Source organism: Microcaecilia unicolor, chromosome 4, assembly GCF_901765095.1.
Source record: "Microcaecilia unicolor chromosome 4, aMicUni1.1, whole genome shotgun sequence".
NCBI lineage: Eukaryota > Metazoa > Chordata > Amphibia > Gymnophiona > Siphonopidae > Microcaecilia > Microcaecilia unicolor.
In genome coordinates, this window is record NC_044034.1 from 156,306,702 (window position 1) to 156,333,262 (window position 26,561).

General features: G+C 43.3%; 2 protein-coding genes across 7 annotated transcripts in view; one reads left to right on the plus strand and one right to left on the minus strand.

Annotated features, from left to right (window-relative positions):
- Positions 1 to 11,657: 11,657 nt before the first annotated feature.
- On the minus strand, positions 11,658 to 25,868 carry RAG2 (recombination activating 2). Its single transcript, XM_030199463.1, has 2 exons — positions 25,824 to 25,868; positions 11,658 to 13,327 (listed from the first exon to the last, which is right to left on the minus strand). Exon 2 carries the CDS (start codon positions 13,298 to 13,300, stop codon positions 11,744 to 11,746), a length of 1,557 nt encoding a protein of 518 aa, XP_030055323.1. The 5' UTR covers positions 13,301 to 13,327; positions 25,824 to 25,868; the 3' UTR covers positions 11,658 to 11,743.
- The window catches only part of C4H11orf74 (chromosome 4 C11orf74 homolog), a 66,912-nt gene continuing 58,336 nt past the window's right edge, over positions 17,986 to 26,561 (plus strand). For 4 of the 6 annotated variants that reach the window (XM_030199464.1, XM_030199469.1, XM_030199470.1 and 1 more), the window contains exon 1: positions 17,986 to 18,186. The gene's annotated coding sequence lies outside the window, so the exon portion shown is untranslated. Of the gene's footprint in view, positions 18,187 to 18,308; positions 18,452 to 26,561 lie in introns of those variants that run through there. The other 2 variants (XM_030199465.1, XM_030199468.1) reach the window with 1 other exon arrangement.

Below are 26,561 nucleotides of genomic sequence, written 5' to 3' on the forward strand. Positions count from 1 at the left end.
CAGTCCCCATTTTACCCCACTGCGTAAATTAAGTTGTGGTTCCAGTGTTCTAAAAAAAGGAAGATTACAGACCCAGATATGCAATGTCACCAGAAGCGATGCAACCTCCTTATTTGTAAAACAGAGCTATCAGGTCCTTATTTTAACCACCGAAATGCTTAAGTAGAATAATTTTAAAGTAACTAAATACAGAACTAGCTAGGGAATGATCAGTAGTTGACTCCAAGAAAACATTCTTCCTAAGGCTATTGCCTCTCCCCGATCCTTTCAGTTGTGCCTCAATGAGTAGCCACAGGCAAACTCATAAATTGGAGATTAGCAAAAGAAGAGAGTTTTCAAAGTGGAAGCTGTCCCCTGAATCCTGATACACCCTTGGAAATGACTGGTATTTTGTCTTCTTCCACACCAGTTTCCTACTGGAAATGGTGTGCCTGGGAACGTGATCCACATGAAGTAGCTGTGGAATGATTTCAGGTTGATCTGACATTCAAAAAATAATAATGACATTATCTACATCAATGAAGGACAAACCCTTAGAAATGCGTGATGTCTGTTAAAGAAAAACGTTCTGCCTATAAGGAGGCAAAAGTGGGGCTCATTTTCAAAGCACTTAGCCTCACAAAGTTCCATAGCTTACTACAGTGGTTCCCAAATGGTGTGTCGCGGCTTCACAGGGCACCGCAGCAAACTCACAAGGGTGCCACAGCATATTTTCTTCACCTCTGTCCCACAGACCTGCCAAGTCTTCTAAATTCAGTGGGACACTCCCGCTTTGGCGGGTCATCTCCCGCCAAAGTGGGAAATTATCCTGCTGAGACACACTGCCACTAGTGCACTTCCACTGCTGCTTCTCCCGATTAGCAGCAGCAGCGGCGGCAAAAGAGAAAGCAAGTGCGGAGCTGCAGCCTTCAGGCATGTGCTGCTGGCTCTGCCAGTCCTCTGTTCCTACTGATGTCAACTTCCCATTCTGGGGTAGAGGACTGGCATAGCCAACAGTGTGTGCCTGAAAAGGCTGCGGCCCCATGTTTGCTATTTGTTGTTTTCTTGGGGCCGCTGCTGTTCATTGGGAGAAGCAGCAATGGCCAGGAAACAGAAGATATGAAGGGGAAGGGGAGGGGCGTGGAGAGAGATGCAGGAGATGCTGAATGGAGAGAGGGGAAGAAAAGTGATAGAAGAGTGGGGATGTTGGATAGAAGAGGGGGGGGAGAGAGAGAGAGAGAGAGATGATGAATGGAAATATGGGGACAGAAAGTGTGGAACATGCTGGATGGAAAAGAGCTGGAGAGAGAAAAGATGCTGGGTAGAAGGATGGGGAGAAAGGGGGAGACCATGGCTAGAAGGATGGAAAGAGAAAGAGGGCAGAAGCTGTATGGAAGGGCGAGAGAAGATGGACAGAAACTGGATGGAAGGGAGAGAGAAGGTGGACAGAAGCTGGATGGAGGAGGGAGAGAAGGTGGGCAGAAGCTGGATGGAAGGTAGGACTTAATATCATCGGCAGCAGCAGCAGTGATTGGGGGGGGGGGGGAGACTTGAGAGGAAATGTGTAGCCTAGGGACACTGTGACCCGAGAAAGTTTGGAAACCGCTGGCTTACCATGCAACTTTGTAAGTCTAAGTGCTTTGAACATACGCCTCAAAGTCTCTTTCTTGAAAGCATGTTGTATTGTCTCCAAGGCTCTTGGCTCGTATCCAGTTTTCTTTGAGGTTGGCTTGTGGTTTGATGGTGTGAACATCGGCTTCCGCACATAATATTATATGTGCTGAGATCACACAAAAAGGAAACTATTCTTGATAGAGAATAATAATTATAAGATGTTCATTTCTTAAGCACATCTCTTAAAAAAATTCTTGCCAACAGAAAACTAACTTTTCTGCTTAATTTCTATTAAGTTCACTCTGTAACTTCTGAATCCATTTTAATCAATTAATTCCTGTGCTAACCTTATTTATTTATTTGTTACATTTGTACCCCACATTTTCCCACCTATTTGCAGGCTCAATGTGGCTTACATAGTACCGTAAAGGCGTACGCCAGTCGATTTATAACAAATACAGGTTATATTGTGGTCGAAATTAGGTAGGTGTGTATCAGGCACCATGAGGATGGAAGGGATGAAGATTGTATATTGTCCAGTACGATCATTGGTTATGTTGTGTTGCTGGGTGTGGGGATTTACGTTGGATTGGTGGGGTAAGCCTTTTTGAAGAAGGTGGATTTTAGTGATTTCCTGAAGTTTAGATGGTCATGGATTATTTTCACTGCTTTTGGGAGTCCGTTCCATAGTTGTGTGCTTAAGTAGGAGAAGCCAGATGCATAAGCTGTTTTGTATTTCAGTCCTTTGCAATTTGGGTAATGTAGGTTTAGGTATGATCGTGATAATCCGATTCTGTTTCTGGTTGGTAGATCTATGAGGTCTGTCATGTATCCTGGGACTACGCCATAGATAATTTTGTGGACCAAGGTGCAGATTTTGAAGATGATCCGTTCTTTGATTGGGAGCCAGTGTAGCTTTTCTCGGAGGGGTTTAGCGCTTTCGAAGTGTGTTTTACCAAATATCAGCCTGGCAGCTGTGTTTTGGGCGGTCTGGAGTTTTTTTGCGAGTTGTTCTTTACATCCTGCATAGATTCTGTTGCAGTAGTCTGTATGGCTTAGGACCATTGATTGTATTAGGTTTTGAAAATTTTCCCTTGGGAAGAAAGGTTTTATTCATTTGAGTCTCCACATTGAGTAAAACATTTTCTTTATTACGTAGTTTACTTGGCTCTCAAGGGTCAGATTGCGGGCGATTATGACGCTGAGTATTTTTAGGCTGTCTGAGGTAGGGAGGGTGTGTTCTGGGATGTTTATGGATGTGGGTTTGTACTTGTTATGTTGAGATGAGAGGATGAGACAGTGTGTTTTTTCAGTGTTCAGTTTCAGTTGGAATGAGTTTGTCCAGGAGTCCATGATGTTCAGGCCATCATTGATTTCATGATGTACTTATAATATCAGCCTTGTACTAATTTTAATTGTACAGTGCTTATAATAGTTTTACCGCACTGTTACTACTATTACCCTGTGCATTGCAGTCAACATTTTCTTCTACATCCTTACTATAATTCTCCTAATTTTTCAACTTATAATAACTTACTATACAGGTACTACTTTGATCCTTTCCACTGTTATATTGATTGTAAGCCACATTGAACTCAAGATTCCTTAGGATAATGTGGGATATAAATGTCACAAATAAATAAATAAAGATCCACCCCCCCCCCCCATATTTTACACTGGAGTGGTATAACATGGCTGAGCCGCCCAGAGGAAAAGGTAGCACTGTGGTGAAGGGTTAATGTTGTAGGGAAAGTGGATTGGTTGGGAAGGCTGAAGAGTGAGAACCAATAAGGGAGAGGAAAGAAAGAAAAAAATGTAAGGGGAAATTAGAGCGGGCTTACAGTTCATCGTGAGCCTGGGTGGGTGAAAGGTAATTTTTTGGCTGATCCACCCTGTCCCCCCTTTTCTTTTATGGGATTTGGGAGATGTTATTCTGGTATTGAAGATGTTGAGGGTAGGGTGGCTGGGAGGAGAGGGGGGTTTGGTTGTCACAGCGAGGGATTTGAACAATCATTTACTTTATCAGTGTGAATTCAGTAATAAGCACTTGGGAAGTTTATTGAAAGGGAATTGGAGTTCATATGCAGTACCGCCATGGACTTGGGGGACTACGAACTATACCTTTGGGGTCAGTGAAAATTTGAAATGTCAGAACGAGACCATCTGACTAAGAGGGGTTTATTGCATTATTTTTAAATTTACCATTTAAGTGTTAAGAAATTAAAGGACATTTGAATTTGGTGAATAAAGCTATGGCTGCTTTAATCCACAGTTACAATGAAGTGCTATTTATTTCTTTATTTAAGGATGGGAATGTTGTTAATGTAAGAGGGGATGCAAATGCCTGTGTTAGAGCAATTCTACAACTGGGCACCCTTATTTATGGCCATTTGCATGGGTAAATATACAGACCACAAGCACGTTTCATGGGTAAGTGTACATTTATGAATGAAAGTTGCAGCAAATCGACTACACACTATTCTGTAAGGGTCAGTGAAAACGGGAGGAACATGGGAGGGACATGGACAGTGCTGCCACTTACAAAATACTGTGTTATGCAAGCCATTGCCACACGAAGGTGACTGCAGTTATTCCAGGGCTATGGCTGGTGTAACTGTGGGTACAGAAACATTAGGCATGCCAATACTGGGTTATGCTGATATTCTATAATGGAATTTGGGTGCCCAGACGTTGTTATCGAAGAGGCTCTCATTGTCTAGCATTGAGGTGCCTAAAGGGAGGTACTGTTTGTTTGTTGATTTGGATTTGCTTACAACTTTTCATTGGCAACTCAGACTGCGTTATATTTAGGTATAGAGGTTGTCCCACAGAGTTTACAATCTAGAAGTTACTAGTGAGTGTTATTCATCAAATAACACAAGAATTTGGACCTTAACTCATGTTAAATAATGTGAAGCATGCAAAACAACTTATTAGTATGCAAAACAAATAGCACAGTTTATGGTAAAATTCACAAGCTGTGTTATTCATTGAAAGTTAACATAACTGCAAGGGGAGAAGGCATTTATTTTTTTAAATTTTTTTGTTTACCTTGCTGGCCCAGCTGCCAGACCTGACTCGGGGCCACTGATCTTTGCATGATGTCAGGAATTCATGCTATTTTTTTGACTGCAGTACTACAAAAATAATTTGCTGTGGGATTCAATAACCTGCAGTACTGAAGTACTGCATGTTAGTGAATCCTGCAGTAAATTAGAGTACAAATGGTCTGAGTCCCTACAAATTAGGTAAATAAGGTTTCAAAGTTTGTGCCTAAGGCAGAGAAGAATGAAATGACTTATTTAAACTCACAAGGAGCAGGAACAAACTCTGAGCCCAGGTTTCCCTGTTTCTTAGCTTATTGCTCTGGGCATTAGGCTATGCCTTCACTGCCCTCCACACCTTCCTTATATTAAGCTAGACGTGAAAACATATCCAACTTGTTTATTACTACTACTACTACTATTTATTATTTCTATAGTGCTACTAGACGTATGCAACGCTGTACACTGAACATGTAGGAGACAGTCCCTGCTCGACGGAGATTACAATCTAATCAAGACAGACAAACAGGTCACATAAGGGATAAAGGAATTACTTAAGGTGGGAATGATAAAACAGACATGGGTACTGAACAAGTGAATAGGAGTTAGGAGTTAAAAGCAGCCTCAAAAAGGTGGGCTTTTAGCCTAGATTTGAAGACGGCCAGAGCTGAAGCTTGATGTACTGATTCGGGAAGTCTATTCCAGGCATATGGTGCAGCAAGATAAAAAGAATGGAGTCTGGAGTTCGCAGTGGAGGAGAAGGGTACAGATAAGAGAGATTTAGCCGATGAACGGAGTTCCTGGGAAGGAGTGTAGGGAGAGATAAGAGTGGAGAGGTACTGAGGAGCTGCAGAGTGAATGCACTTGTAAGTCAATAAGAGGAGTTTGAACTGTATGCGGAAAAGGATAGGGAGCCAATGAAGTGACTTGAGGAGAGGGCTAATATGAATGTAGTGACACTGGCAGAATATAAGTCATGTAGCAGAATTTTGAACAGATTGAAGAGGAGAGAGATGGCTTAGTGGGAGACCTGTGAGAAGCAAGTTGCAATAGTCTAAGTGAGAGGTGATAAGAGTATGGATAAGGGTTTTCTTTTTTGTAACATTTGTACCCCGCACTTTCCCACTCATGGCAGGCTCAATGCGGCTTACATGGGGCAATGGAGAGTTAAGTGGCTTGCCCAGAGTCACAAGGAGCTACCTGTGCCTGAAGTGGGAATCAAACTTAGTTCCTCAGGACCAAAGTCCACCACCTGGTAGTGTGCTCAGAAAGGAGGGGACAAATTTTGGTGATATTATAGAAAATGAAATAACAGGTTTTAGCAGTCTGTTGGATATGTGCAGAGAAAGAGCGAGAGAGGAGTCAAAAGATGACCCCAAGTTTACGAGTTGGTGAGGCAGGAAGGATGAGAGTGTTATCCACAGAGACAGAGAATGGAGATAGAGGACAGGTGGGTTTAGGGGGAAAAATAAGAAGCTCAGTCTTGGTCGTGTTTAGTTTCAGATGGCGGTGAGACATCCAGGCAGCAATGTCAGACAGGCAGGCTGTCAGAATCTGCAGAGGCACCAGAGAATCACCTGAAAAGGGTGCTGACATTTTCCCCAAGGAGCTTGGCAAAATTCAAGGAGAGCAACCAGACTATGTAAATCAGAAATGGACTTTGAGTGCCTCGCCTGCATATTTCCCAATGTCATTAATATTAATTGGCAAATAATCTACTGATTAAAAAATGTTTGAAAAATTTTGTTATGATCTTAAGGATTTTGTGTTGGTTGATTTAATTTGTTTGCAAACTTTTCTCAAAGAAATTCTCACTTCACTTCACTCCTGGAGTGGAGGAGTGGCATAGTGGTTCGGGTGGTGGACTTTGGTCCTGGGGAACTAAGGAACTGAGTTCAATTCCCACTTCTGGCACAGGTAGCTCCTTGTGACTCTGGGCAAGTCACCTAACTCTCCATTGTCCCATGTAAGCCACATTGAGCCTGCCATGAGTGGGAAAGTGTGGGGCACAAATGTAACAAAAATGAAGATTGTACTGGCATGTTAGTCTTTCAGTGGGTCTTCAATGGACAATGCAACAACCTAGTCTATTCAACATGGAGGTTGGGCCATAGATGACATAGAGATGGAGACATAGAGTAGCCCTAGGAAAAGACAGGCTAAAGGTGCACAGTTCTGAAGCTGGTACAAGCACAGGATGGATGATAAGCATAATGTCCTTCATATTCTTGGTTAGTTGGTTCATTTATTATTTTATTTATTAGGATTTATTTACCACCTTTTTGAAGAAATTCACCCAGGTGCTGTACAACAAGAATAAGACAAACATAGGCAATAGATAATTACAGCAATAAAAATATTCAAATAACAGTACACATAGAACTAGATTTTATATATCACGCCTAAAGAATTGGTGCCAAAATGAAATATGCCTAGGCATACTCTATAAAGTATCCCTAAACTTAGGTGTACTTTATAGAATGAGCCAAACTTTTAGCATGATTTATAGAATACGCCGAGCACCTGCTGCATGACTAAATTTAGTCACAGGTAGTTACAGCAAGTAAAACTTGGTGTAAATACTGATGCCTAAATTACGTGGGGACCAGGTGTATTCTATAACAATGAGCATAGATTTAAGAAATGCCCATGGCCCCCCAATCCACGCCCATGGCCACACCCCCTTTTCAACTATGTGACTTAGAATTTACATGCATCACATTATAGAATACGCTTAGACTCTTCTGCTCGTAAATACTAATTAATGTCAGTATCAATAATTGCTTGTTAAGTGGCAATTATGGACGCTGATTAACTTGTTAAGTAATTAAATTGTGCACACAAATCCAGAATGCGACTGGATGTGCACTCAAAAGTTAGGTTGTGCTATACAGAATCTGGGGGATAATGGCATAGTATGCTACTTAAAATGTAAACACAATATATATTAAAATGTCTTAATAGACAGCAAAGGGTATAAGCAGAAATGAAACACATAGGCAGATAAGATAGAGTAACAGGAGTTAGACAGAAATAAGAGTGACTAACTTAAAGAAAACTTGCACATGAAGTCAGAAAAGGTGCCGGAGAATGAATTGAGCTAGGGTAGGAGTGGATAAGCAAGTCCCTGCTACAGTATATGCAGCTGGGGTTAGACCTTGCATGTTGGTTAGTTGCTTCTTCCATTAGTGGCTTGATACATTGTTCTCTTGTTATTACTAGCATGCAGGAACAGTGCTAGAAATCTTGTGATTATTTTTGCAGGTGCTACGAGCAGCAGCCAACCCCAGTGGCATTATTATCTAGCAGGGAAAGTTGGGATATTGGTGGAAGAAAAGACCTGGGTACCGGACACTCTTCTGAAGTAGTGACATTGTGTGAAGCAGGGTGTTTTTCATGCAAGTACCAGGAGCTGGGTTTTGAGAGTGTGCAGCTTGGGTGGTCGCCACCATTTTAGGGCCCCCTTGGCAGCTCAGAGGGAATCCCACCACCTGTAGTGCTCTGGGGAGAGGGGACTCTGTCCCTTATCATGAAGGGTGCTGCTTTGGCTTAGAAAGGGCACTGCCAGCTAAAATGTTCCAGTGGACCACCTCTGGCCACTGAGAGCACCATACTCTGTGGCTGCAGAAAGTCCTTGCTGGTACTATAACTGTCCCTGTTATACCATACCTTATATGTGTTTCCAGCTGGGTCAATGAATACGGGACAGGAAACTAACTTTCCAGCTCATTTTTGAAAAAGAGCGCCCATCTTCCAACACAAATCGGGTGATGGTCGTCTTTCTCTCAGGGCCACCCAACTCAGCATAATCGAAAGCTGATTTTCGAAAGCTGATTTTTGGCGGCCCCAACTGCTTTCCGTCGCGGGGACGACCAAAGTTCAAGGGGGCGTGTCGGCAGTGTACCGAAGGTGGTATGGGGGCATGGTTAAGAGATGGCTGTCCTCGGCCAATAATGGAAAAAAGAAGGGCGTCCCGGACAAGCATTTGGCCGACTTTACTTGGTCCCTTTTTGTTCACGACCAAGCCTCAAAAAGGTGCCCAAACTGACCAGATGACCACTGGAGGGAATCGGGGATGACCTCCCCTTACTCCTCCAGTGATCACCAACCCCCTCCCACCCCCCAAAAATTAAAAATACATTTTTTTCCAGCCTCTATGCCAGCCTAATGTCATACCCAGCTCCATCATAGCAGTATGCAGGTCCTTGGAGCAGTTTTTAGTGGGTACTGCATTGCACTTACGGCAGGCGGACCCTGGCCCATCCCCCCCACCTGTTACACTTGTGGTGGTAAATGGGAGCCCTCCCAAACCCACCCAAAACCCACTGTACCCACATCTAGGTGCCCCCTGTTACCCTTTAAGGGCTATGGTAGTGTTGTACAGTTGTGGGTAGTGGGTTATATTCCTATGGGCGGCTCAGCGATTACCATCAGCTGATTTTTACCGTGAGCTAAAAACTCTTGGTTGGCTTTGTAAAAGGTCCCCTAAGAGCTTTGAAAACGAGCCTCCACTTTTCTTAAATGTAGAAAAGTAAATTAATCCTCATCCACTCTCTCATTACCTCTCGCCTTGACTACTGCAACCTACTCTTCACCGGCCTCCCACTTAGCCATCTATCCCCCCTTCAGTCCATCCAGAACTCTGCCGCACGTCTTATCTTCTGCCTTAACCGATATACTCATATCACCCCTCTCCTCAAGTCTCTTCACTGGCTTCCAATCAGATACCGCATACAGTTCAAGCTTCTTCTACTCACCTACAAATGCACTCGATCTGCAGCCCCTCCTTACCTCTCCACCCTCATCTCCCCTTATGTCCCTACCCGTAACCTCCGCTCTCAAGACAAATCCCTCCTTTCAGTACCCTTCTCCACCACCGCCAACTCTAGGCTTCGCCCCTTCTGCCTCGCCTCACCCCATGCTTGGAACAAACTCCCCGAGCCCATACGTCAGGCCCCCTCCCTACCCATCTTCAAATCATTGCTCAAAACCCACCTCTTCAATGTCGCCTTTGGCACCTAATCACTACACCTCTTCCCAGGAATCCGTAACTGCCCCAACTTGACATTTCGTCCTTTAGATTGTAAGCTCTCCTGAGCAGGGACCATCCTGATTTGTTAATTTGTACAGCGCTGCGTAACCCTAGTAGCGCTCTAGAAATGTTAAGTAGTAGTAAGTAGTAGTAGTTTGTACTAGTTAAAATCACAATATTTACATATGGAAAACTTCACAAACAAGTCAATGACTATAAGTACGGAAACATATGTGCTTCATGAAAAAAGCATAAATGTCCCCACTATTGTGGACTAGGTATGCAAAATAACAAGAACTAGAGATCCTGAATTTAATAAACCAGTATATAAAGTCATGTGCTTCAGTTATTATCAACTTCATTTGTCTTAATAATTCTAGGTCTCTATTTACTAAGCTGCATTATTTATTTATTTTATTTATTTGTTACATTTGTATCCCACATTTTCCCACCTCTTTGCAAGCTCAATGTGGCTTACATTGTGCCGTGAGGATGATCACCATTTCCGGCATGAGAAATTCAAACCAGTTTAACAATAAAGTTTATAAATGTTGAAGTGAATTATAAAGTACGTTGGGTAGACAGATCAATTCAGGCATGAGAGGTAAGGGGGTGATGCGTTAATGTTCATTGGTGAAAATTGATTGAAGTAGTCAGGTGTATAGAATTCAATTTTATCTGGTTGTGGAAGAGTTTTGATGCTAGATCCTTAATGATGCTCATTATGGTATATCTTTTTAAACAAGTTGGTCTTTAGTAATCTCTGGAAGGCTGTTAGGTCGTGCATAGTTTTTAAGGCTTTTGGTAGTGCATTCCACAGTTGTGTACTGATGAAGGAAAAGCTAGATGCATATATTGATTTATATTATGGCAGTAACATGTATTATTTGCTAATGATCATGTGTTAATTGGCAATAATGTGAGTCGTTTTAACACACCTCAACACCAGAAATTTTGACACAGTGCGTGTTAAATAGTAATGAGCTGTGAAGCATGCAAACGCAGGCAAACAACCTTATTATTATGCAAAATGAGTTACACAGCATATGTTAAGCTTCACAAGCTTCCACATCATTGAAACTGAACATCTGAAGGGGTGTTGCTAGCTTTCCCCTGGAATCACTACTCAGGTTATGTAAGAACTGATGCTCCTAGGTGAGCAAATGAAAGGATCTAATGATGCACAAAACGTAGGGCTTGATATTCAGCCTGGATTGGTAAGCGGTTTGCATGCTGCTTGCACCTAAGGGCTGAACTAACCCTGGATAGTCAATGCCAGGGCATGCACAGCTCTCAGCACTGAATATCAAAGCATATGTGCTGACCCGGAAGTTAACCAGGCACTTGCCAATATTCAGACCGATGCCCAGTTAACTCAGCTCATAAAAGTTTCTGTCCTAACTTTATGTGCTTACTTAGGTGGTTAGCAGACTCAATATTTCCGCTAACTAAGTAAAGGCCCCACCCATGTTCTACCTCTGGTCCCAGTCCTCAGGGCACACCCAGCCGGTCAGGTTTTTAGGATATCCACAATGAATATGCATGAGATAAATTTGCATGCACTACCTCTTTTCAATGTTCACTCTATGCTGTGCGGGAGTCCTCCAACTGCATTCCTGTCAGTGGAGGGCGGTGTTTCAATGTCTTTTTTTCAATTGCAAGGGAAGGCAGGTTCCCTGGAGTCCTGCAGAGGATGCCAGTCCCTCACTACTGAAACAGCACATCCCACTGGCAGCAATGTAGGTGGAGAACTCCCACAAAGCTCAGAACAGTGATTCTCGATTCAGGCCTCTGGACACATCTAGCCAGTCACGTTTTCAGGATATCTACAATGAATATGCATGAAATAGATTTGCATACAAAGGAGGTAATGTGTGAAAATTTATTTCATGCATATTTATTGTGGATATCCTGAAAACCTGACTGGCTAGGTGTATCCTGAGGACTGGGTTGAGAACCCCTGGCTTAGAGGGAAAATGCCTCCATTGTATGCAAATCTTTCTCATGGCCTCCCTCAAGTGAAGAACAAGGTTATAGAAAAATACAGTTCCATGAAGTGGATGTCCATGCTTGTCTATTCAAAGAGTCTTCTCAGAAAGGATTTCTTGACTGGAGTTGTCTTCTTCTTTAAGGTTTTGGTGCGCATTGATTTCATTGGTGTTTTCTTCACAGACAGCACCTTTTTTGGAGTTTGCAGTTCTCTAGCAAAATCTATGTGCTGGTTGCAGAAATACTTGGCGTTTCCCTGTGACAGGTGGATCAATGTGTTCTCTGACAGATCCATGCACTGGGCATGGACCCAATGTCCCTCTCCATTAGAGCAATAGATCATAGCAGGCTTGTTGAGTTCAGTGGAATAGAAGGGAACCCACGTATTGACATCAACAATGCAGTCATCACAACAGATAATCCAGTAGCTAGTCTTGGATTCATCTTCTTCATCACCTTCATTATAGGTGTCATCATCAAAGACACCATCACCATTAAAATAAAACTCTTCTGAATCTTCTAGGGGAACTGAATCTTCTAGGTCTTCAGTAGATGTTTGACTGCAACTTTGCATGGCTTCCTCTTCCGTTCCAAAGTTCAAAATATAAAAAAAGTTTGTATCAGATATAAGCTGCTTAATGTCACCTGGAATGCCAAACAGCACTGCTCCATTCCCCATATTGCTACCGAACCATATCTTGCTGTGTTTAATGTCACCTGTCCAGTCTGGCGTTTCCCTTTCCTGGATCTTGATCCTGTCATCTTCCAATGTCACAGTGTTGCAAACCATCCTTTTTTGATTGTTTGATTCATAACCTCCAACAATGATGAACTCATTGTTGCTGGTCTTGGTTACAATAGCACTAGATAATGAAATTCCACCAGACAACACAATACACTTCAGATCTGGACTACCCAGTGGGAGGTCAATTTTTAATTTATATAGATTTGGAGGTCGAACATTATTTTCAAGTGAATGACCCCCTAGAATATAGATAATATCATTTCTGGCTAATGACACATGGAAGCTAAGTCCATCTTGGAGCTCTTGGAGGGTGTAAGAGGTAGAGCAACCAAATTCCAGATCAACCAAAAACACCTCAGGCATACAGTCCACCACACTGTTCCAAGTTTCTGTGGTTCTCTGTCCAGGAGGCAAATACGATCTTCCCCCAAATATTACACATGCACTTTTACCCTTGCTGTAAACAACATTAATGGAATGGCCGTATCTTGCCCCAGGAACATCTCCTGCTATTTCTTTTTCACTGCAACAAAGAATCGCTTTCTTGTTAGCTTTGACCATAGCAGACATGATGTACATCTTGGTGGACAGCTCATTATTTGGAGTTTTGCCACCATGAATAAGATACTGGCAAGTTTCAGATTCTAAACTTGCTTTCATGCTGGTTATTGCCGGGTATCGAAGAGGAGGAAGATAGCATGAATCATTTGAAAATGTGGCAGGCCTCAGTTTCAGCTCATTTTTCTTTAAGTCAAGAAGGAAAACACCTGTTGGGCAAGATCTTTTTGGCCAGCCCTTTTGTCCAAAAAAGAAAACCCTCCCATCAAAATTCAGCAGTGAGAAGCCTGGATGAATGAGGGAGGAATTGTTCATCACTGACACCATTTGCAAAGACATTTCCTCTGAATATTTCCAATATAGTATCTGGAATGAGAGAAAACAGCAGAAGATAATGTATAAACTTTATAAGTGATCTAAAAGACTTATACTGCAGATTCATACATCTACACAGAAGATAATATTGTAAAACTTAATAGGGGTTGATATTCAGACTGCGGGAGGTAGCCTGGCTACCTCCCATGGTCGGAAGCGAACCAGGAAATTCAATGCTGGGCTATAAGTCATGTTATTTGGCCTTCAACACAACTTAAATGGCCCTAACGCCACCTGACTAAAATTACCACAGTAATTTTAAGTTGCTACTGGCTACGTAGTAACGAGATGCTCAGCTGCATAGTAATGAGTAATCTCATCTCAAGACTATGCAATTACTCGAACACAGCTTGTGGTGATACAGTGCAAGACACATTAGGGCCCTAAAATCACAGTAAAGCAAAATAACCCCAGCTTTATGCTGGGGTCAATTCACTTCCCAGGGGCATCCCCCCAAGCTCAACATCCCCTCTCTGAGCAGCAGACCCCCTACACCTTAAGATTCCAGGTACCCCCACTTGTTTGAAGCCCCCCCCTTCAGAGGTTATCTTTGAAAGTACTGGTGGTCCGGGGGTGGAGGGGCTTGTGGCAGGAGTGAGGCCCAGTCGCTCCCTCCCAGTCCAGCGCCTTCAGTACTGATAGGGATCATGTTTCCTTATAAGAGAGATCCCTCAAGGTGTGGTAAAAGGGGATCTTTTACCACACCTTGATTAATTCCCCCCTAAATAACTTAGGAGCAAGGCTGGAAATTGGTTTGCTTGGCCTCTCCAGCCAAAAAGATGTTTTGCTGCCCCTTGCTAAAATAATATCATTAGCTGCTTGGATATTATAATCAGAGCTTCTTTATCGTTTATTAAATATTTGCTATCCCGCTCACATTGAACACAAATTAGTGTGGTTTACAAAGATAATAATAAAATTAGAAAATGAAAGGAACTCCAAAATCATGGGGACAGAAATACACACACACACACACACACACACACATCATTCGGGGACTCCAGAATATGGAGAAGGAGGAAATAGGAAAGGGATGGGGTAGAAAGAGATACTTAAAAATTAAACAAAGGTTGGACGGGAAGGAGTCAGGGGAAGTGGGGAAGAACTGTTGTGTCATTTAGTCAATCCTTCATGGCATTCTAGTGACAGGTTGAAGGAATGCTAAGGTGAAAAGGTAGGTCTTAAAGGCTGTATGAAACAGAGAATAAGATGATTCCACTCTAAGAGAGCGAGGCAGAGAATTCTAAAGCGGAGTGAGGAAAAAGAATGCAGAATTTCTAGATTTTCCCCATCTAGCTTTGGAGGGGAGCAGGAGAACAAGTCGGTGATCATTTAAGGAGTGTAAATAGTGGATCAGAGTGTAGGGGATGGAGTGGGAAGCAAGATATTCTGGTTTACCATCATGGAGAGCTTTGAATGTGAGAGTATCTCAGATATACCAAGTCACACGCATTTTCCATGTGACACACACATCTGAACCCCGACTCTAGCTCACATGCATAAAGTGCAGGAATCTCATACATTGCTGGCCTCTCCTTTTCCTGCCCCTACTCCCGCAGCTTGGCCCAGCATCTATCATTTTCCTGGCAGAGGCTCCCCCAGTCTGCTGAACTTGCTTAAGGCCGCTTCCAGTAGCGCTGAACAGACGTGCTTCCGGTCAAAGCGGGGCCTTTTTTGACACTCCTCCCTCCAGAAACTGGAAGTAGCATCAGAGGAGGGGGGGAGCTGCAGAAGAAAGGCCCCTGCGCTGGCTGGAAGCAGCATCTGTTCCGCACTACCAGCGGCGGCCTTAAGAAAGTTCAGCAGATGGGGGAGCCTCAGTCAGGAAAGTCAGATGCTGGGTCAGGCTGTGGGAGTAGGGGCAGGAAAGGAAGAGAGTGTCAGGGGAAGTGGTGAGAGGAAAAGGTGTCAGAATGATGATGGGGAGGGAGGGGAAAGAGAAGAAGAGATGCCAGGATGGTGGTGGTGAGAGGGAAAAAGAGATGCCATATGTGTGTGTGTGGGGGGGGGGGGGGGGGGGGAGAGAGAGAGAGATGCTAGGATGTGGAATGGAGAAAAGAGAGATGCTAGGATGGTGGGGCAAGAATGAAGAGAGATGCTGGACCTCCAAAGGGGAGATAGAACAGGAGCGAGGGAAGAGAGGAACACTTGCTGGACCCTGGGTGGGAGGGGGTTTGGGGTGCAGAAGGAGCAAAGAAAGAGAGATGCTGGCCTGATAGGGGACAGCAGGGAGAGGGAAAGATGCTGGTATGTTGGGGGGGCAGGCATAGGAACACAGAAGAGTTATGTTTGACAGGGCAAGAATAGGGACACAGAGGGGGGAGATGCTCAACAAGGCATCAAGACAGGGGCAAGGTGATGCTGGGTTGCATGGATAGGGATACAGAGAGAAGATGGATGGAGGACATGGAGAGAAAAGAAGTGCCAAAAGGACAAGGAGACCCTGGCAAGACAGTTAAGAGAAGACAGAGGAAAGCGGAAAGCAGAGACTGGGACCAACACGATTAGAAAAGTAAAATTACCAGACAACAAAGGTAGAAAAATCATTTTTATTTTCTATTTAGATTAGAATATGACAGTTTTTGGAATGTACATATGCTAGAGTTGGTTTAAGACATGGCAGGGGCCCACAAGAGAAATCTCACTCAATGGCTTTAAATCTTCAGCATTGCGGTGGTAAATCTCTAGCTTTGGGATGGGCCACCCTTGGTGTCTCTGGTATCTTAAACTGGGTCTGGATTGGAATTGGAAGCCAGTGCAAAGATTTATGCAGAGGGGTGGCATGATGCCTACGTGAGACTCAGCAAAGTATTCTGACAATACCGGCTTTTTTATTCTGCATTCACTTACACAGAAGTGAAAGCAGAAGTCGGACCTGCCAGGTCTCCTACTTTCAGTGGAAGACTCCTGCTTTTGCAGGTCTTCTCCTGCACTCCTGCTGATGAGCTGGGATCTTCCCCTGAGCAGCTTTCCCTTCCAGCGACAGCAGGAGACGCCTTAATAAAATTTCATCTCCCGCTGCCTTGGGTCCAGTCTTGTGATATGAACTGTGGGACAGGGGTGTATCTGCGTGGGGCCACAGGGGCCTGGGCCCCCGCAGATTTCACCCTGGCCCCCTCCCACCGCCAGCCCTCCCCCGCTGTCGTTTCTTACTTTTGCGCCGAGGTCCGCTTCCTCCTGCGCCTTTAAAAATATTTCTTCAGATGGCGGGGGACCCCAACCCCCGCCAGTCAACCTGAGGTGACGTCTTTCAAGTTCTTCATCCGCCGTGGCCGATGTGCTGGAGTTGAGCGGCTGAATCCAGTTCGGAGTCTGACGTCGTGCGACGTTCGAATGTCGTGCGACGTCAGACTCCGAACTGGATTCAGCCGCTCAACTCCAGCACGTCAGCCACGGCAGATGAAGAACTTGAAACTTTCAAGTTGAAAGACGTCACCTCGGGTTGGCTGGTGGGGGTTGGGGTCCCCCGCCAGCTGAAGAAATATTTTTAAAGGCCCAGGAGGAAGCGAACCTCGGCGCAAAAGTAAGAAACGGCAGCGGGGGAGGGCTGGCGGCGGGAGGGGGGTGGAGTCGTTGGTGGCGGTGGGGGGGTCCGGTAATGGCTAAAATGTGCCCCCTCCCTCTGGATCTGGCCCCCCCTACCGCCGGAGGCCAGATACGCCTCTGCTGTGGGACTGGTCCCACGGTAGCTGGAGATGTTTTATTAAGGTGTCTCATGCTGCCCCTGGAAAGGGAAACGACTGCTGGTGCCATGGATGCCATTGGGTTGTGCCAGGGGCGGAGCTGTGGGTGGGCCCTAAATCTACAGCCACGCGGCTGCTCCCAGCATCCCAGCAACTAAGATGAATGCCCCCGGGGTGGGCTTAGAGGTGATGCACCGGGGGGGGGGGGGGGGGGGGGGATGGACGACGCTGCACCCGGGAGGAGTGAGCAGTGGCGGTCTGCCTGGGATGGCAGCCGACTAAGGAACACCACTGGCTTGATTCCCACTGTAGCTAGTTCCTTATGACTGGGCAAGTCACTTAACCCTCCATTGCCCCAGGTACAAAATAGGTACCTGTATATAATTAAACCACTTTGACTGTAACCCCTGGCAGAATTGCTGCACATCGTGAATACCAGCACCTATTTCTCAGAAAAAAGCACAGATTATAACTAAATGTTGGACACCAAAATCCATAAACATTTAACAATATATTAACTAATCCTTCATTTTTGGCACCGAAAGGAAACATCATCGTTCTGCCCACCATACAAATATACAAACGCATGTTATTTCAGGCTTTTCTCTTCCTTTGTATGAGTGTTGGCTAATTTAGGGGGGTCTTCTACTAAAGTTTAACTCGAGTTATCTAGCAGGTCCCATTTTATTCCTATGGGCCTTCCTGCAGGCACTCCAGCAGTAACAGAGCGCACTAAAATGAATTGTGACTTGAGAGAACCTTTGTGCAGCGGATGCAGGGAGACGGGGAGCCCTGCCAGGAGAGGCTTTCTTTCCGTTGCATTCTGGGCTATTGTAGTCTTGTCTCCACACATCTCAAGTCTCTTCTATAGACTGGAGGAAAGGGAAAGAACTACAACTCCCAAGCCCCTTCGGGGCACCTCTTTCTCCCCTCCCACTGACTCGAGTGCTCTCTCTCTTTCTGGTCCCGACGCCGGAAAGGTTGCTAAGGAAATCCCATCTGCTGTGAAACTAGACAAAAACACCCCAAAGCAAAGAAAGTTAAAACATTTACAGTGTCCCGAAAGTTATTATTAAGCTGTCACAGGATAGTTTTAAGAAATAAGATGGGATAAAGCAGCCCGTGGAAATTCAAACAAGAGGACGATTAAATATGTAATTTGCAAGTGTAAGTTGCCATACATATGCTTCTGTTTATTGCTCTTTAATCAGTCTTTGTTTTTCTTATCATCTTAAGTGAATACATAGTCAATCGCTCATTTATTTGCAGGATCTGCACAGACCGCATTCAGTGCAGTAATGAATTAACAGGGAATCGGCTCCTTTGAAGTACCTTGTGGCAGTGAGACGGTTAACGAACTGCACAGGAAAAACAAAGCCTTGTTTATCTCCGGCTAAGTTTAAAGGCCATGTAAATTTGTTGTGTGTTAGATGTAAGTAAGGTATTCTTATCAAGGTTTTGTAATGTCACAACAGTGCAAGGTATCAAAGATCTGCAGACATTACTAGTACTATCAGTAGTCTTCAACTGAATGATTTCATCTGTAATAGAATCATGAAATTATATATTTTATTTCATGAAAGGACACAGTGGTTTCCAAAAAAATGTTTTGGGTAAAATAGTTACAAACAGCTGGAACAACAAAAACAAAACAAAACGTGGCAAATATTTGGCATAGTTTAGATTTAAACTAAGACATTTTTTGAAAGGATTTTGTAGTTTATAAACAGCCAGTGTAAGAGTATGTGGTGCCTTGCGGAATCTTCAGCCTTATGCCCCAACCTCTGCCATTAATTTCCAGTCCCCTAGCTTATCATTCTCCTTCCAAGATTATGATAATGAAACTCTACAGTTGTGATCACTCATCACGAATCACTTGTTTACTCTTTCCAAAAATACTAAGACTTGGGGGCATGCAATGAAGCTTCAAAGTAGCAAATTTAAAACAAATCCGAGAAAATATTTTGTCATTCAACTTGTAATTAAACTCTGGAATTCATTGTCAGAGAACGTAGTAAAAGCAGTTAGCGGGGTTTAAATAAGGGTTGGATACCTTCCTAAAAGAAAAGTCCATAAGCCATTATAACGATGGACTTGGGGAAATCCACTGCTTATTTCTAGGATAAGCAGCATAAAATGTATTGTACTGTTTTGGGATCTTGCCAGGTACTTGTAAACTGGATTGTCCACTGTTGGAAACAGGTGCTGGGCTTGATGGACCTTCAGTCTGTCCCATTGTGGCAACACTTATATTCTTATGTTCTTAAACTCTGTTTTGCTGGCGAAGGTAGGCACTGACTGTTCTTTGAGTTTATGTGGCTGTTAGACCTTACTGTTCGGTTTTGACTGCAGCTGCTTTTTGTGGCCCTCTAGGCAACTGTCTAGTCTTGTCCAGCCTTTTTTTTTTTTTAAATCAAGGGCCACATTTAATGTTTTGTAACATTTGGAGAGCCAACACACGTATGCAGTCGTGCACATTCATATTTATTCTTTCTCTCCCATGCCCTCCAAGCCTTTACTTAGTCTCTTTCTCTCTCCCATGCCTCCCCAGCCGTCACCTAATCTTCTCTCTCTCTCCCATGCCCCATCCCTGAGCTTTGACAAGTCTCTTTCCCATAACCCCCTTGCCTTAACCCAGCCTCTTTTCCCTCACCTCTTTTCAACTGCAGATTCTTACTGCAGGAGCCCTGCTTCCCTGCCACAACTCATCTATCCACAAGCTTGAGCCGTGGACAAGTTCAGATGCCATGCAGCTCAAGCTCGCTCATAGACAAGTTGCATCGCGGAAGCAGGGATCCTGCGGTAAGGATCAGTGTTTCTCCCCCCAAATTCCAGAGCTTCTGTGGGTCAATAAAAAGGCACTTGGCAGACCAAGTTCTGTTCCGTGGGCCGTAGGTGGAACAAGCCTTCCTTCCTTAATGGTTGGGCTGACCCTGTTTATAAACATAATATCTAACCTTCCACCTTCTTGTATGAGTCAGTGACAGAGAAGTGGACCTTTTGCCCATGGCATGCTACCGTTCTGCAGAGCTGCCAAATTACCAGTTCCAAGGAGAAGATTTTAATCATGCCTAGATTTTTGACAGCCTCATCCTGATGTATTGTGGGACACGAAGCACTGATTTCATTGGGTAGAATTAGGGACTGCAAATACCACAATGTTTTGGGATAAAGGTTAAAAAGCTGGACTGGCCAAAATGTCTTCCTCCTGGAACCAGTTAACTTGGCAGCGCTACCCATTGAAAAAAGACCTCAATCTGTAGGGAGAAAGTTGAAAAGCTCTAGACATTTTACTTCTTTTCTTGTTTTGCTGTTAGATGGATTTTAATGTACAGAAATGTTAATTAGCAAGGGTCCTTTCAATTATCTTGCACTATTTTTCACCATTAAACTCCTCCTCTCCTGTAATGGTTCCTTCTGTACACATCAGCTTTCACATCCAGTCAATGACTGGGCTTGCAGTGAAGCTGTCATAGGTAGGTATGATTTCTGAGATGTTGAACTGCAGTTCAGTTTCTGGTTTCCATGGGAAACCAGCATCTTCCTGAGACGCATATGGAGAGTTAAAGTAGGAGTGAAGCAGGCACAGGTCAGAGGGATTTTCTAAAGTATCAATCTTTAATAGGGAGCTCTGTGATGTCACAATGTGCTGAGTGTTCCACATTCTCAGCCTGCTCTTTAGTACAAGGTAACTCGTAATCTATTTATAAAGGCATTAGTAACTGATTTGATATTCATTGTGCCTAATGAATTTCTTTAATGCTTCTGAGGAGTAATTGCTTAAAGTTAGGTGCCGGGATGGTGCATGATAAGCGCAGATTTTATCGCAGAGAGCAAGGAGAAAACCAATACTCCCACACCATAGCATAAGCAAACCTCAGAAGTGGAAGGGATAAAGCACCAAGGTGATCCAATCGATTGCTGTATGTTCAGTCTTGACCAAAATCGAGTACAGTAACACAGTCCCAGACAGACTCATTCAACACAGGCCGTGTTTTGGGTTTCCAGCCTTCTTCAGGAGTCGACTTACAAACAAACAAACAAACAAACAAACAAACAAATAAATAATAATAACAAACAATGACAATCACAATAATAATGAGAGAACTTCAAAGGTGGGTGTGAACATGTGTGTATGTGACAAATAAAACCAAAACCCTCTAAAAGGCAAAGTGTGATTGTGCCATGACATGAATGAAAGTGAGTCATGCTAATGACAGAACAAAAGGGGTAATGATAAATTAGTGAAAAGATGTAATATGTATGAAAAATTGCCATTATATAGAACTAAAGTGAAAGTGATAAAACATGAGTGATTATGGTATAAATGCTTAACGCATGAGCAAATGGGGCAGCAAAAAGATAATTAATACCTGTAGCTGTAGATTGTGATTAAAAATTCAGGGGAACTTGAGTGACAAAAGACAAACCTAGAAGGATTGTTAATGATATTGCACCAATGCCCTGATACTGCCATATTAAATGCATAAGATTAAAATAAAAACACTATAGCACATCTCATTGGGTCAGGTTCATGTCTTCTTTTTTAAAATAATAAACTGTATAACTGAACTATGCCGTTGTGAAGTATGCGGGTGTTTAATTATGTTTAAAATCAGCCGCATTGGTAAAAAGAAACAGTTAAAAGCATGGGAAACAAGCTACTGTGACTGACTTTCAGAAATCATTTGTCATAAAAATTGCAAGAGAACAGTTTTACTTATGATTACAAGCAGCCGTAAAGTTTTGAAACTCCAAGCTCCGAACTCGATGTCTATATTGCCAAGATTTAGCAAAAACGCAACAGCTTCACTGCTGAATGTTTTACTACAAGGCCGGAACTCCATTGGCGCTTAATTTAAATATGATGATGAGCAGTCAGTGCGTGATGTTGACATAAATTATGCTGCGTGGCATTGGATATGAGAAAATTTGTGCTGTCAGCTACTGTGAGGTATGTCATTCTTTACCAAAGTAATATGAACAATTAAAGTTACGGTTCTGAAGCAATTGTCTTTGCTGAATCTTGGCGATATAGACATTGAGTTTGGAGCTTGGAGTTTCAAAACTTTGCGGCTGCTTCTAATCATAATTAAAACTTATCATTTTGCAATTTTTGCACATTCACACTTTATCTTTTAGAGGGTTTTGCTTCTATTTTTCACATATATACGTGTTCACCCACATCCACCTTTGAAGTTTTCTCTTTATTATTGTGATCCTCATTATTATTTATTTATTTGTTTATAAGTCAAATTCTGATGAAGGCTGGAAAGCCGAAATATGGCCTGTGTTGAGTGAGTCCGTCTGGGACTGTGTTACTGTACTCGATTTTGGTCAAGACTGAATATACAGCAATCAATAAAGAACTTGTTTTAACCACCTGGGATCATCTTAGTGCTTTACCCCTTCCACTTCTGAGATTTGCAAGCGCAGATTGTATAATAGCAGTAGTGCATGCAATTGCCATTGTGGCAGGCTTGTCCATCCTATGGCCTGCGGGCCAGAATCTGGCCCACCAAGTGCTTTTTTCTGGCCCTTGGAAGTTTGGCAGTTGTTGTAGTGCTTACAGCGGCATTCTTGCCTCCCCACCATTTCTCGGCACTCTGTAAGTTTGAGCCATGTGGTACCGGATGTTTGGATCGGTCTTGCAGTTTCAAGTTTCAGCCATGAGACCAGCTCAAACTTCAGGCACCAAGCGGCTCAAGTTTGTGGTGGAGAAGCAGGAATCCCACTGCTTCTTCTGCAGCTGAAGCCAGGTGAGGTGAAAGAGAGTGGTTGAAGACTGGGGGGAGGGGGAGGGTAGTACATGATAAAGAGAGAGAGACTGGGTGAAGACTGAGAGGGGGGGGGGGGTTACATGAGAGAAAGAGAGACTGGGTGAAGGCTAGGGAGGGGACAACACACTGTCATATTTTACCACTGTTTTACAAAACATACAGCAAAATACAATGGTGTGTGTTTGGCTTTCCAAATGTTACACAAAATATAAAATGTGGCCCTCAATAGAAAAGTTTGGACAAGCCTGCATTATAGAATGCTAGTATGTCCGCATTTTTGTGTCAAACTTTAGGTGCCAATGTTTACACTAGCTCAATGGCTGGCGATCGTGCCTACCTGTAGGCAGTTAGGTAAATGTATTCCGCAGTATTCTATAACCCACACAAGTAGCTGCTTGACATGCCCCGCCCTGGAATTTGAGCGCTCAACTTATAGAATACCGACTAAGGGCGGTTACATGTATAACTGCTAATTGGTGCTGATTAAGGCCAACTATAGCCTATTATAGATTTTAACACCAATTATCAGTTTATTATTAAATTAAGTTATAACTTGCAGGCGCAAATTTACGCACTAGTTAGGTAAATTAGGGTGTACTACTTTCTAGAATTAAGGGATATTGAGGACAGTTCTATAACTGGGCACCTTATAAAGTACTCAGAGGGGTCCATAGGCCAGTCAGGTTTTCAGGATATCCCTAATGAATATGCATGACAGATTTGCATTCGATTCCCACTGCAGCTCCTTGTGACTCTGGGCAAGTCACTTAACCCTCCATTGCCGCATTGAGCCTGCCATGAGTGGGAAAGCGCGGGGTACAAATGTGAACAAAATTAAAAATTAAATTAAAATTGCCCCTGGTACAAAAATAAGTACCTGAATATATGTAAACCGCTTTGAATGTAGTTGCAAAAACCTCAGAAAGGCAGTATATCAAGTCCCATTTCCCTTTCCCTATTTGAGATTCTACATGGAATGTTGCTACTATTGGAGATTCTAGATGGAATGTTACTATTATTGAGATTCTGTTGCTACTATTTGAGATTCTACATGGAATGTTGTTATTCCACTAGCAACATTCCATGTAAAAGCCTGCCCTTGCAGATCAGCAACGCAGCCGCGCAGGCTTCTGTTTCTGTGAGTCTGACGCAGGACGTCAGACTCACAGAAACAAGCCTGCGCGGCCGCGTTGCTGATCTGCAAGGACAGGCTTCTACTTGGAATGTTGCTAATGGAGGAGTAGCCTAGTGGTTAGTGCAGTGGACTTTGATCCTGAGGAACTGAGTTCAATTCCCACTGCAGCTCCTTGTGACTCTGGGCAAGTCACTTAACCCCACCATTGCCCCTGGTACAAAATAAGTACCTGAATATATGTAAACCGCTTTGAATGTAGTTTGCAAAAACCTCAGAAAGGCGGTCTATCAAGTCCCATTTCCCATATAATGGAGGTGACAGGCATGCAAATCTTTCTTGTATATTCATTACGGATATTATGAAAACCCGACTGGCCTGTTGACACCCAGGACAGGTTTGAGTCTAGAGGGTGCCTGGTAGGAACCTGTTCTCTAAAGGAACATAGGGATCTACTTCCTTTATTGAATAGTAACATACTGGCAAAAATACGCACTGATAATTTAGGCACCAGCACTTTGCCAGCCAGTGCACCTAAGTGTGGGGGATGTGCATAACTCTTAGTATTCTAGAAAAGTTCATGGGGCCAGATTCTATAAAAGGAACTGAAAATCCAGGACCGATAAAATTAGCTCAGGATGAGCACGCTATAGAATAGCGTTGAAGGCCACATTCGGCGCGGAACTTTGGGTGAAGATTATGCCAGCCGAAACTGGTGTAAATCGTGGCACGCAAAATGGGCACCGATCCCCGTTATTCTATAACACTGCATGCTTTTGTGAACGCCCCCTAACCCACCCATGCCCCTCCCATGGCCACACCCCCTGTTGAGTTGCACACGATTCAATTTAGGCTCCCATTGTTACAGAATAATGCGTAGCCAGATTGTCGCCCAAATCATACTTAGTGCCAATTACTTGTTAACTCCAACAATGACATCATTGGAGCTGATCTGGGATTCACACCCAATGATGACCTTTATAGAATCCGGGGGTTAATGTGAGCTCCTCCTGTGCTCAGCCCAGACTCCGCCCATGTGATTGCCTACCTGTAAAAATGTAATGTAGCGCTTAGGCGGAATTTTGGCATATGCGTGTGTCAGTGCGGGCTTACGTGCGCTTATGCCATTATTCTAATGACGTGCATATATAATCCGTGTAGTCATGTTCTTTGTGTACTTTACAGAATTGGCCTGATTATCTTTTTCCTCAGTCTGTGCCTGTGAGAAATTGAGAAATCACATCTTAAATGCAAAAAGATTATCTTTCCTTTTAGCGTGACAGCCCATGGATTGTGTAAAATGTGTGCCTGCTTAACATTATAAAATATTTAAAGATTGCAAGCAAATGCATCACGCTTCGCATTCCACAGAGAAAATTAAAATGTAGCTTCTCAGCCCTGTGTCATGCTCCCATTTCGAAACATAGATATGATCAAACCAGAAAAGTCTGTTCTGTGAATTATGCCCTGGATGTCTGGCTGAAACGCTATCTTAAGCTTTTCATTAAAAGGAGCTGAAGCGTGAATTTAAAATTCCCATACTCTTCCTCCTAATTGCTAGGAAGTCACTTTGTGACTCAGTGGCAAAAAAAACTTTTAGTGAAATCTTTTGCTTCGTGAAAACAAAACAAAAAGTTTGAATACCTGCCTTCTCCAAAAATGCAAGTATTTTAGATGAAGAATCCGGCAGGTTGGGGCTGCATTGGTCTGGGTCTTTGACTGCCCCTGATTTTTTTTTTTTAAGTCCTGTCTGTTTGTGCATGTGGTCAGAGTTAGGTGGCTGCATTTACAAGTTTTATTTGCTTAGCATATGATCCAGGAATAATCTAGCACAGAGCAGCTTAGCAAGGGGCCATATAAGCGCTGGTAAGCGAGGAAGGCTATGGACCTACCTGGTTGAGAGAAGATGTTTTATTTCTGGATTTGCTTTGCCTGAAATCTTTGCAACTGGATCTGGCTTAGGACATCAGAGGCAGGAGAACTTTGCTTCTACAGTGAGGTTGTGCTGCCTAGTCAGGGAATAACACAGGCAAGAAAGTAAGCCCCTGCCTACAGATGTTCTAATGAACCTCTGCAACGGTCTGTGACCGCTTGTGCAGCCTCAACTCAGGCTGAGAGACTTGTGCGCTAGCTTCACTTTAACTCTTTCCTGTCTGGTAGTCAATGCAGAGGCTTCTTACAACTAGGGCAGTAGTTTTTGCAGCTTTTCTGCAGTTTACATAGCAATAGAAACATCATAAGAAAATCATGATGGATGATGATTACAAAATTGTCTGCTTCTATGGCAGGTCTTTAGCTGTAACCCCAGTATAGATTGAAATCAGAGATAACACAAATAGAGGTGGAGGACTACTGGCCAGTCTGCAGCGCTCATATGTCAAAATGTGCCTGGTGGATAAGTTTATTTAGCACTCCTTAAATTACCACTGCATTTTGATCACTTCTAATCCACTTTGAAGGGATGATCCTGTAGTAAAGGCAGTGAACAATCAGAAATAAAATCAGGAAAACAAAATTTACAGCATAATCGGTTATACAACAAAAATGCAATAATATACAATGCAATAATATTTAAATATAAACAGAACTTCATCCCTGGGTCTGTAGCCTCTTGTTAAACACTTGGCATA

Coding starts and splice junctions, on each gene's coding strand:
- RAG2 (XM_030199463.1), bottom strand. CDS start 13,300: ATGTCTTTGCAAATGGTGTCAGTGATGAACAATTCCTCCCTCATTCAT.